The 12,906-nt window shown below is 43.6% G+C and overlaps 1 protein-coding gene across 1 annotated transcript; it reads right to left on the bottom strand.

The window, feature by feature from the left end:
• Positions 1 to 4,685: 4,685 nt before the first annotated feature.
• Positions 4,686 to 11,735, bottom strand: pcare1 (photoreceptor cilium actin regulator 1). The gene is made up of 2 exons (XM_046349937.1): positions 7,995 to 11,735; positions 4,686 to 6,045 (listed from the first exon to the last, which is right to left on the bottom strand). Exons 1-2 carry the CDS (start codon positions 11,342 to 11,344, stop codon positions 5,925 to 5,927), a joined length of 3,471 nt encoding a protein of 1,156 aa, XP_046205893.1. The 5' UTR covers positions 11,345 to 11,735; the 3' UTR covers positions 4,686 to 5,924.
• Between the last annotated feature and the right edge of the window lie 1,171 nt (positions 11,736 to 12,906).

The raw sequence follows: 12,906 nt of genomic DNA, 5'->3' as shown, positions 1-12,906 counted from the left end.
TTTCAGGCATCAAACATAAAGATATAAAACTGTATTTTTTGTGAAGAATCAACAAGTGGAACGACATTTATTGGATATTTCAAACTTTTTGAACAAATCAAAAACTGAAAAATTGGGCGTGCAAAATTATTTAGCCCCCTTAAGTTAATACTTTGTAGCGCCACCTTTTGCTGCGATTACAGCTGTAAGTCGCTTGGGCTATGTCTCTATCAGTTTTGCACATTGTGGATTGTATTTATCATAATTCGCCATTTAGGTCAACATTGGATCATTCAGAGATCCTCACTGAACTTCTGGAGAGAGTTTGCTGCACTGAAAGTAAAGGGGCTGAATATAATTTTGCACGCCCAATTTTTCAGTTTTTGATTTGCTAAAAAAGTTTTAAATATCCAATAAATGTCGTTCTACTTCATGATTGTGTCCCACTTGTTGTAGATTCTCCACAAAAAAATACAGTTTTATATCTTTATGTTTGAAGCCTGAAATGTGGCAAAAGGTCGCAAAGTTCAAGGGGGCCGAATACTTTCGCAAGACACTGTATATGTCAATGTGCTATCCAGAACATATCCCAGTCCACGTGATCGAAGCAATCTTGAAGCATGGAATCCGATTGGTCAGACCAGCGTTGGATAGACCTATGCATGGGTGCTCCTGTTTTAGTTTCAGCCTATAGGCGGAGGAAGGTCTGTATGCATCACTGAAGTTAGGAGTAGCAGTGGTAGAGCGTGTAACTTGCTCGTGTACTGCAATCAATATGCTGATCGAATTTAGGTAGCCTTGTTCTCAAATTACCTTTGTTAAAATCCCCAGCTACAATAAATGCAGCCTCAGGATATATGGTTTCCAGTTTGTATAAAGTCCACTTAGGTTCCTTGATGGCAGTCTTGGTATCCGCTTGCGGGGGGTTATCCACGGCTTTGATGATAACCGAGGAGAGTCCTCTTGGGGAGATAATACGGTCAACATTTGATTGTGAGGAATTTTAGGTCCGGTGAACAAAAGGTATTGAGTTGTTGTATGTTAAAATTACACCATGAGTTGTTAATCATGAAACATACACCCCCTCCGTTCTTCTTACCGGAGAGATGTCTGTTCTTCTCGCCCAATGCACTGAACATCCCATTGGCTCTATGGACTCCGACAGCATGTCCCCAGCTAGCCATGTCTACATGAAAGAGTATGTTCAAATTCAGGATCTCTCTGGAAAGCAACTCTTGCCCTAATTTCGTTGATGATGTTAACTAGGGACCTGACATGAGCGAGTAATATACTCAGAAGCGGTGGGTGGTGTGCTCGCATCCGAAGCCTCACTAGAAGACCGCTCCAGCACCTCTCCTCCGACGGCATTGTTTTGGGTTGGCCTGGGAGGTGCAGACAAAGGATCCGCTTTGGGAAAGTTGTATTCCTGGTCGTCGTGCTGGTAAGTTGATGTCTCTCTGATATCCAATAGTTCTTCCGGGCTGTATCTAATAACACTTAAGGTTTTCTGGGCTAACCATGTAAGAAACAATACATAAAAAAACAAAATACTGCAGTTTCCTAAGGACTAGAAGCGAAGCTGCCATCTCTATCCAGGCGAGGGACCCCCCCCAGGACACCTACAGCACCAGATGTCACAGGAAGGCCAAAAAGATCATCAAGGACAACAACCATCCGAGCCACTGCCTGTTCACCGCGCTACCATCCAGAAGGCAAGGTCAGTACAAGTGCATCAAAGCTGGGATCTAGAAACTGAAAAATAGCTTCTATCTTAAGGCCATCAGACTGTTAAACAGCCATCACTAACCTATATACAGGCTTGAAATCATTGGCCACTCTAACAATCGATCACAAGTAAAGTTATTAATGCCACTTTAATAATATTTACTTAACTTGCATTTCTCATCAATATGTACATATATACTGTATTTTATTTTATACCATCTATTGCATCTTGCCTACGGCAGACGGTCATTGCTCATCCATATACATATGTACATATTCTTATTCCATCCCTTTACTTAGATTTGTTTGTATTAGGTAGTTGTTGTGGAATTGATAGATTACTTGTTAGATATTGCTACACTGTTGGAACTAGAAGCACAAGCATTTAGCTCCACTCGCAATCTGCTAACCATGTGTATGTGACCAATAACATTTGATTTGACTGGGAATACAGATATGCATCTGTTGGCCACAGATACAAAAAAGGGTAGGGGCGTGGATCAGAAAAGCAGTTAGTAGCTAGTAGTATAGAAGCATTTTCCTCATGCAGCGCAACACATCTACTTCACATAGAGTGGACCAGGTTGTTGATCAGACAGTCCTCCTCCGGCTGTGTTAAATTTATGGATATTGGTGGGAAATGGAACACGCTGACGTACAAGTCGATCCAGAGCATCCCAAATGTGCTCAATGGGTGACGTGTCTGGTGAGTGCACAGGCCATGGAAGAACTGGGACATTTTCAGCTTCCAGGAATTGTGTACAGATCCTTACAACACGGGGCTATGCATTATTATGCTGAAAGATGAGGTGATGGCAGCAGATGAATGGCATGACAATGGGCCTTCGGATCTCATCACAGGCATCTGTGCATTCAAATTGCCATCCATAAATGCCCATAACCATAACCCCACCGCCACCATGTGGCACTCTGTTCATAACATTGACATCAGCAAACTGCTCGCCCACACAACGCCATCTGCCCGGTACAGTTGAAACCCGGATTAATCCATGAGGTGAGCATTTGCTCACTGAAGATGACGTCGCCAAACTGCAGTCAGGGCAAGACCCTGGTGAGGACAATGAGCACACAGATGAGCTTCTCTGAGATGTTTTTCGAGAGGTTGTGCAAACCCACAGTTTTGTCAGCTGTCCAGGTGGCTGGTCTCAGACGATCCCGCAGGTGAAGAAGCCAGATGTGTAGGTCCCAGGCTGGCGTGGTAACACATGGTTTGCGGTTGTGAGGCCGTTTGGATGTACTGCCAAATTTTCTAAAACAACGCTTATGGTAGAGAAATTAACATGAAATTATCTGGCAACAGCTCTGGTGGACATCGCTGCAGTCAGCATGCCAATTGCACGCTCCCTCAAATCTTGAGATGTCTTTGTGTTGTGTGATAAAAATGTGTATTTTAGTGGCCATTTATTGTCCCCAGCACCATATTCTTATCCGCAGACTCAGTAGCCTCGGTAGCCTCGGTTTTTCTGTTGACTGCCTTGGCTGGTTCACCAACTACTACAGACAGAGTTCAGTGTGTCAAATCGGAGGGCATGCTGTCCGGTCCTCTGGCAGTCTCTATGGGGGTGCCACAGGGTTCAATTCTCGGGCAGACTCTTTTCTCTGTATATATCAATGATGTTGCTCTTCCCTGATCCACCTCTACGCAGACGACACCATTCTGTATACTCCGGCCCGTCCTTGGACACTGCTATCTAACCTCCAAACGAGCTTCAATGCCATACAACACTCCTTCCGTGGCCTCCAACTGCTCTTAAACGCTAGTAAAACCAAATGCATGCTTTTCAACCGTTCGCTGCCTGCCCCCGCACGTCCGACTAGCACATGTGGACACGTATAAGTACCTAGGTGTCTGGCTAGACTGTAAACTCTCCTTCCAGACTCATATCAAACATCTCCAATCTAAAATCAAATCTAGAGTCGGCTTTCTATTCCGCAACAAAGCCTCCTTCACTCACACCGCCAAACTTACCCTAATAAAACTGACTATCCTACCGATCCTCGACTTCGGCGACGTCATCTACAAAATAGCTTCCAATACTCTACTCAGCAAACTGGATGCAGTTTATCACAATGCCATCCGTTTTGTTACTAAAGCACCTTATACCACCCACCACTGCGACCTGTATGCTCTAGTCGGCTGGCCCTCGCTACATATTCGTCGCCAGACCCACTGGCTCCAGGTCATCTACAAGTCCATGCTAGGTAAAGCTCCGCCTTATCTCAGTTCACTGGTCACGATGGCAACACCCACACGAAGCACGCGCACCAGCAGGTGTATCTCACTGATCATCCCTAAAGCCAACACCTCATTTGGCCGCCTTACGTTCCAGTTCTCTGCTGCCTTTGACTGGAACGAATTGCAAAAATCGCTGAAGTTGGAGACTTATCTCCCTCGCCAACTTCAAACATCTGCTATCTGAGCAGCTAACCGATCGCTGCAGCTGTACATAGTCTATCGGTAAATAGCCCACCCATTTTTACCTACCTCATCCCAATACCGTTTATATTAATTTACTTTTCTGCTCTTTTGCACACCAGTATCTCTACCTGCATATGACCATCTGATCATTTATCACTCTAGTGTTAATCTGCAAAATTGTAATTATTCGCCTACCTCATGCCTTTTGCACACAATGTATATAGACTCTCTCTTTTTCTACTGTGTTATTGACTTGTTAATTGTTTACTCCATGTGTAACTCTGTGTTGTCTGTTCACACTGCTATGCTTTATCTTGGCCAGGTCGCAGTTGCAAATGAGAACTTGTTCTCAACTAGTCTACCTGGTTAAAAAAAAAAGAAAAAGAAAAGGTACACTTGTGTAATGATCATGCTGTTGAATCAGCTTTTTGATATGCCACACCTGTCAGGTGGATGGATTCAAAGGCGAAAAGCTCACTAACAGGGATGTGATGGAATGTCTGCACAAAATCTGAGAGAAATAAGCTTTTTGTGTGTTATGGAACATTTCTGGCATCTTTTATTTCAGCTCATGAAACATGGGACCAACACTTACATGTTGCATTTATATTTTTGTTCAGTATAAATGCATATCCCCATTCAAATGGTTGGCATGCAGATGCTGAATGGACTTGACAACGGTAAAACTTGAAGAATTATCATTCATGATTAATAGTGAAGAAATGTTAAGGGAGGATGACCACAAAAATGTGTTTGTAAAGTAGTGGCATAGAAACACATGTACAAAACGTGATTTGGATCTTCAGCTCTGGGGAAAAGGTATCCAGGGACAGGACAGGATGGTTTCATATACAGATCCACAGCCTCTGCTTAATTTTATTGGGCTTCTTTTAGGATTAAAAATAATTGTCCCAATTCTCATTTGCATGATAGCTAAGTAAGATATCTGCCACACAATTGTTTTCTGAATATGTGAATGTGACTGAAATGTTCTGAGAAAAGCAATAACAAGTTGATTTTTTTCTGTGAAAATGAAATGCATTACAGTATGGGTTTGAATTCCAGCCTATAGTATTGATTTGAGTCCAACATCAAAGTTGTGCATGTGTGAACATTTGTATAGGGAAACAATGAAGGTTAAAAAACAACAGAAATACATTGACAAACCAAAATAGGAAACATGGAGATCAACATTTGTTAATGTAAATATGTCACAAAGAGTTTATAAAACATTTCCCCAACTGAAAATACATCTCAAATAGGTGGCTATGATTACACATATTTCATATTCCTTATTTCCTTTATTGTAATTTTGTTTGATAATCACACTTTATAGTTAATAATAACCAAATGTATGTAAATTATGCACACCGTCCTTAAGTGCAAATTAAATAGTCTTATTCCGTGTTTAAAAAAAACTGTATCAAAGGCAAAACATTTATCTTTCAGTGACCATGTACTGTATGTCTGAAAGGAACTGTACATTATGTATTATGTGTACTGTTTGTGGAGCAAATTGATCAATCATAAAAGTGCTTGTATAAATTGTATTCTTATTTTGCACGTTCACATACAAACACACACACAAACAAACCGCATCGAAAAGAACGTAATAGAAAAAGCGTCTCTGAAGAAAATTAAAGGGAGGAGTAGGTAGTGGTACCACCCGGTAAAGAAGCTTTCTTGAATTAGCACTTGCTCTCTTCCCAGTGTAAACAAAATCTTAAATCCTCTGTTTATCTGTAATCTGACTTGGTCTTATACCAACCAGGCCCCTTATTCATAATGTAAGGCCCTGACCCACAATGCACAGGTCCGGGTGCGAAGCAGAGTGGGCATTCTCTCTGAAATCTGATTTGCTGTCCCACGACTCGTCTTCTCTGCTTGGCTCGTCCTCCAGCCTATGGGAGTAAAGCGAAGAAGTGGTTTTGAGGATTAGAGAAATGGGACAGGTGTGTCATCAACCAGTTAGCACCGGCTAAAAGAAGCTACCGTGAGTCATAGAGAAGTAATGCATTAGTGATTAGCTAGTTTTGCCTACTATAGTCTACATGGAGACAAATAGACGGCATACAAAAACCCAGTGTTATGATTTCCCAGTGGCAAGATCAGAATAAAACAACACAGAAATACCGTCAAATACATTGTAATTAAAAAAGGCACGGTCAGGGTACTTGAATTATTTTGTAATGCTATTTTATATTTAGCATCAGTTTTGTATCTGCTGTAATCTCCTTACGGCTCTTCCATTTTTAATACAAAGCTCCCCTCCTCTCCTTGACCTTATTTCACCCTGCCCTCTCACCCTCTCTTTATCTTTCAAGCAGACATTTTATGTATAATCTTCAACCATAATTTCTTCTCATAGCTCAACGAAACCAGTAGGAGTCAGGAAAAATAAATAATGATGTGCTCATAGTGTCTTAATCCATTAAATTAGCCCTCTATTATTATTTTTTGACTGAATTCACAAAAAGAGTCAAGGCTGCACTTTGAAATACCATTGCAATGATTAAATACTTTCTCTAATCATATGTTTAACTTCAGGTATGAGATACAATAAAGGTGGAAATCTTTTAACTTCTTTAACATGCACAAAATTAACTGACTTAAAGACGTCCTTCGGTGATTTTTTTTCCTGTTGAAAAGCGATATCCCAAGTATACAGTAAAGTACACACACTAAAGGGTAAAAAAAAACGTTTTGAGCAAAACATTTTTTTTTTAGACTACTGCAAACTTCAAAAAGTAGGGCATTCAGGGACTTGGTCTGATGAGAATTTGTGATGTCATCTGCCTTTTTTTTGCCCATTCAGGGACAAAATGAACTTATTTTTTACATTTCTGTTATTACAGGATTTTTGTTACATTTTACACAGATTTTACATACTGTACATGGTACGTTTTTACACAGTTAAATAACAAAGACAAGGAGCCATTGAAAGCCACCCCACCTCCTAGCCCTACATTGCCTTTTGTGAATTAAATCAGGTGTTAAATGAGCTGAAAAGGAGACTGGAGTACGAGGCATAGATCACTTCACCAATCAGGCCTTTATGGTAGAGTGATCAGACGGAAGCCACACCTCAGTAAAAGGCACATGACAGGCCTCTTGGAGCTTGCCTAAAGGCAACTAAAGGAATCTCAGACCATGGGAAACAAGATTCTCTGATCTGATGAAACCAAGATGGAAGCTTTTGGCCTGAATGACACCGTCACGTCTGGAGGAACCCTGGCACCATCCCTACGGTGAAGCATGGTGGTGGCAGCATCATGCTGTGGGGATGTTTTTCAGTGGCAGGGACTGAGAGACTAGTCAGGATCGAGGAAAAGATCAAAATACAGAGAGATCCTTGATGAAAACAGAGTGCTCAGGACCTCAGACTGGGGTGAAGGTGCACCTTCCAACAGGACAATGACTCTAAGAACACAGCCAAAACAATGCAGGAGTGGAGTAATCGCTGTCAAAGGTGCTTCAACAAAGTACTGAGTAAAGAGTCTGAATACTTATGTAAATGTGATATTTCAGTTATGCTAGAAACATAATTCTATTACACACTTGTTTGTAACAGGACAAATATAAACAAATTATTATTTAGAGGATGATAATCACATTATGAAAACAGTGAATTATCTTGGTTCATATTGTTTCCTTCTTAGTGATCCTATACTGTGCTACAGTGGGGAGGGAGTGTTGACTACAAAGACAGTGACGAGGCTTTCCCCTGTAAAACAAATACACATTGCAACACCCTTAATCATGGGCATGTATTTAATTTGCAAGGTAATTAATTAGCAGTATTTTGCGTTTTGAAAGAGAGATTTAGACAGAGGGAAACATTGACACTCACCCGTGTATGCTGATGGCCGGCTCACTCCCACAAGTCTCTGCAAATGAGACGATGGGTGCCCTGGACGGCAGGCTTAGACTGGGCCTCCTGTCCGAGTGGCTGCGTCGGATGAAAGGCTTGGGCCCTCGCACAGACGTAGGCAGCCTACCACGATTTCCCAAGGAAAGCGGGACAACACTACCACTGATTGAGGCCCAAGCCTGGGGGGGGCAGGGTACTGGGCAAGGCTGGGCCTCAAACAGTGAGGACGAGGCCGGGCAGAAAACAGAGCGAGCGTTACTGATCAACTGAGGGATAGCTGAAGCACCTGGGCTGGAGTCCTTGCTGCTGTTCTCCCGTTTCCATCTTTGTACCCTTGGGGACGTTGGTGGTGAGGGTGCCTTGAAAGAATGTGTGGAGTCAGAAGAGCTGGAGTTTGGGGTCAGTACTTTTCTTGAGGCAGGTGGGCTTGGAAGTCTTCTCTGAAGCGGTGGTGGGGTGGGAAGTTTGCGAATGGCCGGAGGGCTGTTGGTGGATGGGGGCGTAGGCTGCTTTCTGAAGGTGGTGGGACTGGGTAATCTTCGATGCAAGCCACTTGGGGTTGAAGGCGTGGAAGGCAGCATTCGGATTCTAGATACAGGCGGGGTGGCAGGTGGTTGGCTACTGATGGTTGAAGTGGGAGGCACTGTCTCAGAAGGACTGTTATCTCCCTGTCTCCCTCCTGATGCTGCTCGATTGGGAGAGGACCTTTTGGGCACAGCATGACCTTTCTCAATAGGAGACTCTGAGGAGTGCCGCAAATGGATGATTTTTCTAGCTTGCTTGTAGAGAGTGGCCGCCTCCTCTGTCTCAAGGTCTACCTCCAGCTGAGGCTCATCGTGGCTAACTCTGGAACTAGCAGAGATATCCCGCCTTACAGTCCGGGCAGGAAACATGCTGCTAGACCCCTGGGGCAGGTTGCCTCTGCTGGGTAGGACTGACACAGAACGCATGGAGGCACGCATCTTCTGAGATGCTGTAGCCCTCTTGGGAACAGGGGATCGACCTCTACTTGCAATCCCATCATCTACATCGCTAACTGTGAGGCTCTGTGCACATTCAAAGGAATTGTCCATCAAGACCTCAAGAGGAGGGGGTGGCAGACTTTCAAGGTCCAAATCATATGTCCTACAACTGCTGACCCCACTGTTCATTATGGCTTCAGTGTCACCTACTCCAGGCATAACGTGAACACCACACTTTCGAACCCCTTTAAGAGGCCCCAACACTTTGGATGCCTCTTGTTTGGGCTCTTCCACCCCCTGGCTGAAGGAGTCAATCAGTCTTTTGACAGAATTCCTTCCCCGAAACAGTCCTGAGCATGGACGATGTGACAATGGAGGGCTAGGAGGTGGGGTGGCTTTCAATGGCCCCAATGTAGGGCTAGGTGGTGGGGTGGCTTTCAACGGTCCCTTGGTGCTTTTCTTGTCTTTATTTTTCTCCTCAATGTCCTTGCCTGCCCTGTGTTCCCCAGAGTCATGCTTCATAAGCCCTGAAATGTCCTGGATTGGAAGAATGTTGTTGTTCCTCTGCAGGGTGGGGCACAGACGATTGGATGCTGGGGACGTCGCAGAATCTCCTGGGTTCTGTTTAGTGAGACCTGCCTTGGTATTCCCCTCCGTCCTGCCTTTGCTCATCCTCTCTAGCATCTGACTAAGATCCTTCTGTGTCCTCTCTAGTTCAATCAGTGTTGGATCTTGACCTTTGCTGCGAACGGATTCTGCAGACTGTGAACGGTGCTCTTTAGGAACAGTGGTCTTTTTAATTTCCCTCCGTACAGAGGCTGCTCGTTGGGGCCTTTTTGGTGATCCCCCCTCTGTCCACTGGCACCTGGTCTTGGGGCTGTCTGTTGGTTTAGTTTTGGCACTGTCACGTTGTGAGGGAACAAATCGAATCCGACCACTTATGGCATCTTTCATTTTCAGGGTCATTTCCACATTTTGAGGGTTTTCTATACACTTGGGTACCAGGCGACAAGGTTGCTGGTTAGGACCAGATAGTGAGGCGTTAGATCGCGTCCTGCCACCTTGTCCCTCTTCTTCCCCCTCATCATCATCACCCTGCTCCTCACCATCGTCTAAGGAGGCAGATCCTTTATCCATTATGGTGCACACTGAGTCTATGGAGTTTAGGGAGTTGCTGTGGCTCACTTTCTTAATAAACTTTTGCCTTGGTGCCCCTTGCTGGACTGGGCTAGCAGTAATGCCAAAAGGACTGTAAGGAGTGGTTCGGTTGGACCCAGTGGACTCACAGCTTTCACAACGGAGTCGTCTTTCAGACCCAGCTAGTGACTCGCTTTCAGCCCCAATTCCGCTGTCCTCACTGAACAATCCAGAGTCCTCTGGTCCGGGCTTACGAAGTGAGGCAGCCTCAATACGAGTCAGCAACTGCATCAGTCTTGACTCCGCTGCATGCTTGGCTTTTAATTTATCCTCCAGCAGCTCAGAGACAGAGGTAAAGTACTCAGCTGCCTCCTCCAAGGCAGAGTCCCCAATGCCACCCACAGACTGGCCCACATTTTGCATCCTTTGAGTGGTATACTGAAGTAGCTGCTGCAAGAGATCTGGTGGAGGCTCAGCATTGATGGAACCAGATTTGAGAGGGGGAGAACTGGATAGGTTTTTCATTGGGCTTGGCCAGGCGAGATGCTCCCCATTGTCCTTCAGAATCCTTTCACCCTCGTCTGCCATTTCCTCCAGCCCTCGGTTGATTTCCTCGTAGCGCATAGCCATGAAGGTCACCATTGGCTGCACAGACATCTGGGTCTGGGTTGCTTGGTCCAGTAGCCCCAGTAGAATCTCATATTTGCTGATACTTGGGTTTAAAAAGGCATAAGCAGCCTGGTGGGCTTTCACTAAAGGTTCCGGAAAGTCAACTTTCTGCTCCACAAGGGGAGCTTTATTCTCCTTCTCTTTCTTTTTAGCTGACTTGACTCCTTTACAATTTTTCTTTGGCTTTCGACCACCCTTTTTGTCAGCCATATCTTGCTTGTCTCCTTGTTTCTCTTTTCCATGTTGCCCTGTCTTATCTGTCTCTTGAGTCCCCACTTTTTTATCCAGGATGACCCCCTCTGGAACCAACTCAGTCAGGGAGGGTCTCCTTTTCTGTGGGGTTGAAGGTGCTTCCTTCTGAACAGATTGGGTCTGCCCAGCCAGTCTCCTTTCCCCATCTCTCCTCTCCCAAGTGTCTCCTGTTCCAGAGGAGCCTCCATTCCCTCCACAATCAGACTGGGACTCCACTATGCTCTCTTTGCCCCCTGGTTGTAGTGTCCTGCCCCTCCCAAAGGTGCCATGAGCCACAAAATTGTTACCTTTAGATGGGGAGCATCCCATTGCAGCTGCTCAATTGATGTTTATATCCTGAGGGAACAAGATCTTGGCGAAATTCCCACAAATGCGGAAGGAAAGAAACCTCCACAAATGAAAGAAAATAATAGCCAAGACCCTTAGCTACAAGCTGCAGCTGTCATTTTCAAATGGCTCCAATCCCCAAGAGAGTCATTGAGTCTGTCAGGTTCTTTATCCTTACAAAAAATACTTCAACCAACACAAAACAGCGACAAATCCACAAATCCAATGGACAAATCCATTTTGAGTGTCCCATTTTCTCGCCTATCATACATAGGCTACAATGACATATCCGCATACCTGTTTTCATGTTTTTCTGTTGATTCCCTTTGCATAACGTCAACACAGCGTGTCCTATGGAACAGCAGCCCTGTCTGTGTACCTTGTAGAGGACGAGCAGCTGAAAGGATTAGATAGGCTTTTAGTGAACTCCACAGTATGCACATATGGCACCTTAAAGCAAAGAGAAACTCACACACTTCTAAGACCTTAAGCTCATTAAGGTAATCACGGCTGCTTTCAGGTGGCTTTTTATAGAACACACAACAATATCTCTCTGTTTAGTGTCCCAGTCAAACTCAATGGACTGCCAAAGGATATCGTATATACACTACCAAGTAACATGGACTGAATGCTCAAAATCAACTCCTACATTCTTATTGTTATATCAACTATTACAAGTGAATAAATTCTGGGGTTTTCAATTGAACTCCAACTCAGACTTTGATCATGCACATCATTATGCATTCCACAGTATACATGCAATCAATAATTGGGTGTGTTTGTAAAATCAGGCTACTCATCACAAGGAAAATAACCATAAATGATTGCTTCATACTAGACTCATCAAGTTGAATCTTTCCACTGCCATGTATTATCACAGTGATACTGACACTCAAGTTAACAGTTTGCCAGGAGTGCTGAGGTCATGTTGGCTGGCAGACAGCGAGAACATCCCATTGTTCCACAGGTTGATAGTGCTCTTTCATTGTATTTTGTTCCCCTGTTTACATTGTTGGCTGTTACTGTAAATGTTAGTGTGGTCATTGTACTGTTGTAGATCTTATCCGTTCATATTTTAAATAAAATTACATTTATTATGTTACATTCTTTTTTGTGATTCTCCACCCATTGATCCCAGTATATGCACTTGCTTATTCATGGATGATTTTTGCGAATTTATTTGGATAATAAGTAACCTCAGAATCACGTAAACCATTATAACTACAGTGACAAAACGGTCTGCTATGGTGTTTTCAACTACGATTAAACCTCAAGTAGAGATTGCGGTAACACTATCTTAAGTGTACATTAACCTTAACATGTAACTAAGTAGTATTTATGTATTAATAACATAGTAGTAGAAGTGTAATTACTATGTAAATACTATATGTACACAAGGGTTTAGCGGTATAGGTTATTACACAAGTGGAACAAGGTATAATTTGCAGATAAATTCATTAAAAATCCTACAATGTGATTTTCTGGATTTTTTCCCTTCATTTTGTCTGTCATAGTTGAAGTGTACCTATGATGAAAATTACAGG

The sequence above is a fragment of the Oncorhynchus gorbuscha genome, linkage group LG05 (genome assembly GCF_021184085.1).
Source record: "Oncorhynchus gorbuscha isolate QuinsamMale2020 ecotype Even-year linkage group LG05, OgorEven_v1.0, whole genome shotgun sequence".
Classification (NCBI taxonomy): domain Eukaryota; kingdom Metazoa; phylum Chordata; class Actinopteri; order Salmoniformes; family Salmonidae; genus Oncorhynchus; species Oncorhynchus gorbuscha.
The sequence above is the reverse complement of the archived record's forward strand: the minus strand, read 5'-3'. Positions and strand labels throughout refer to the sequence as shown.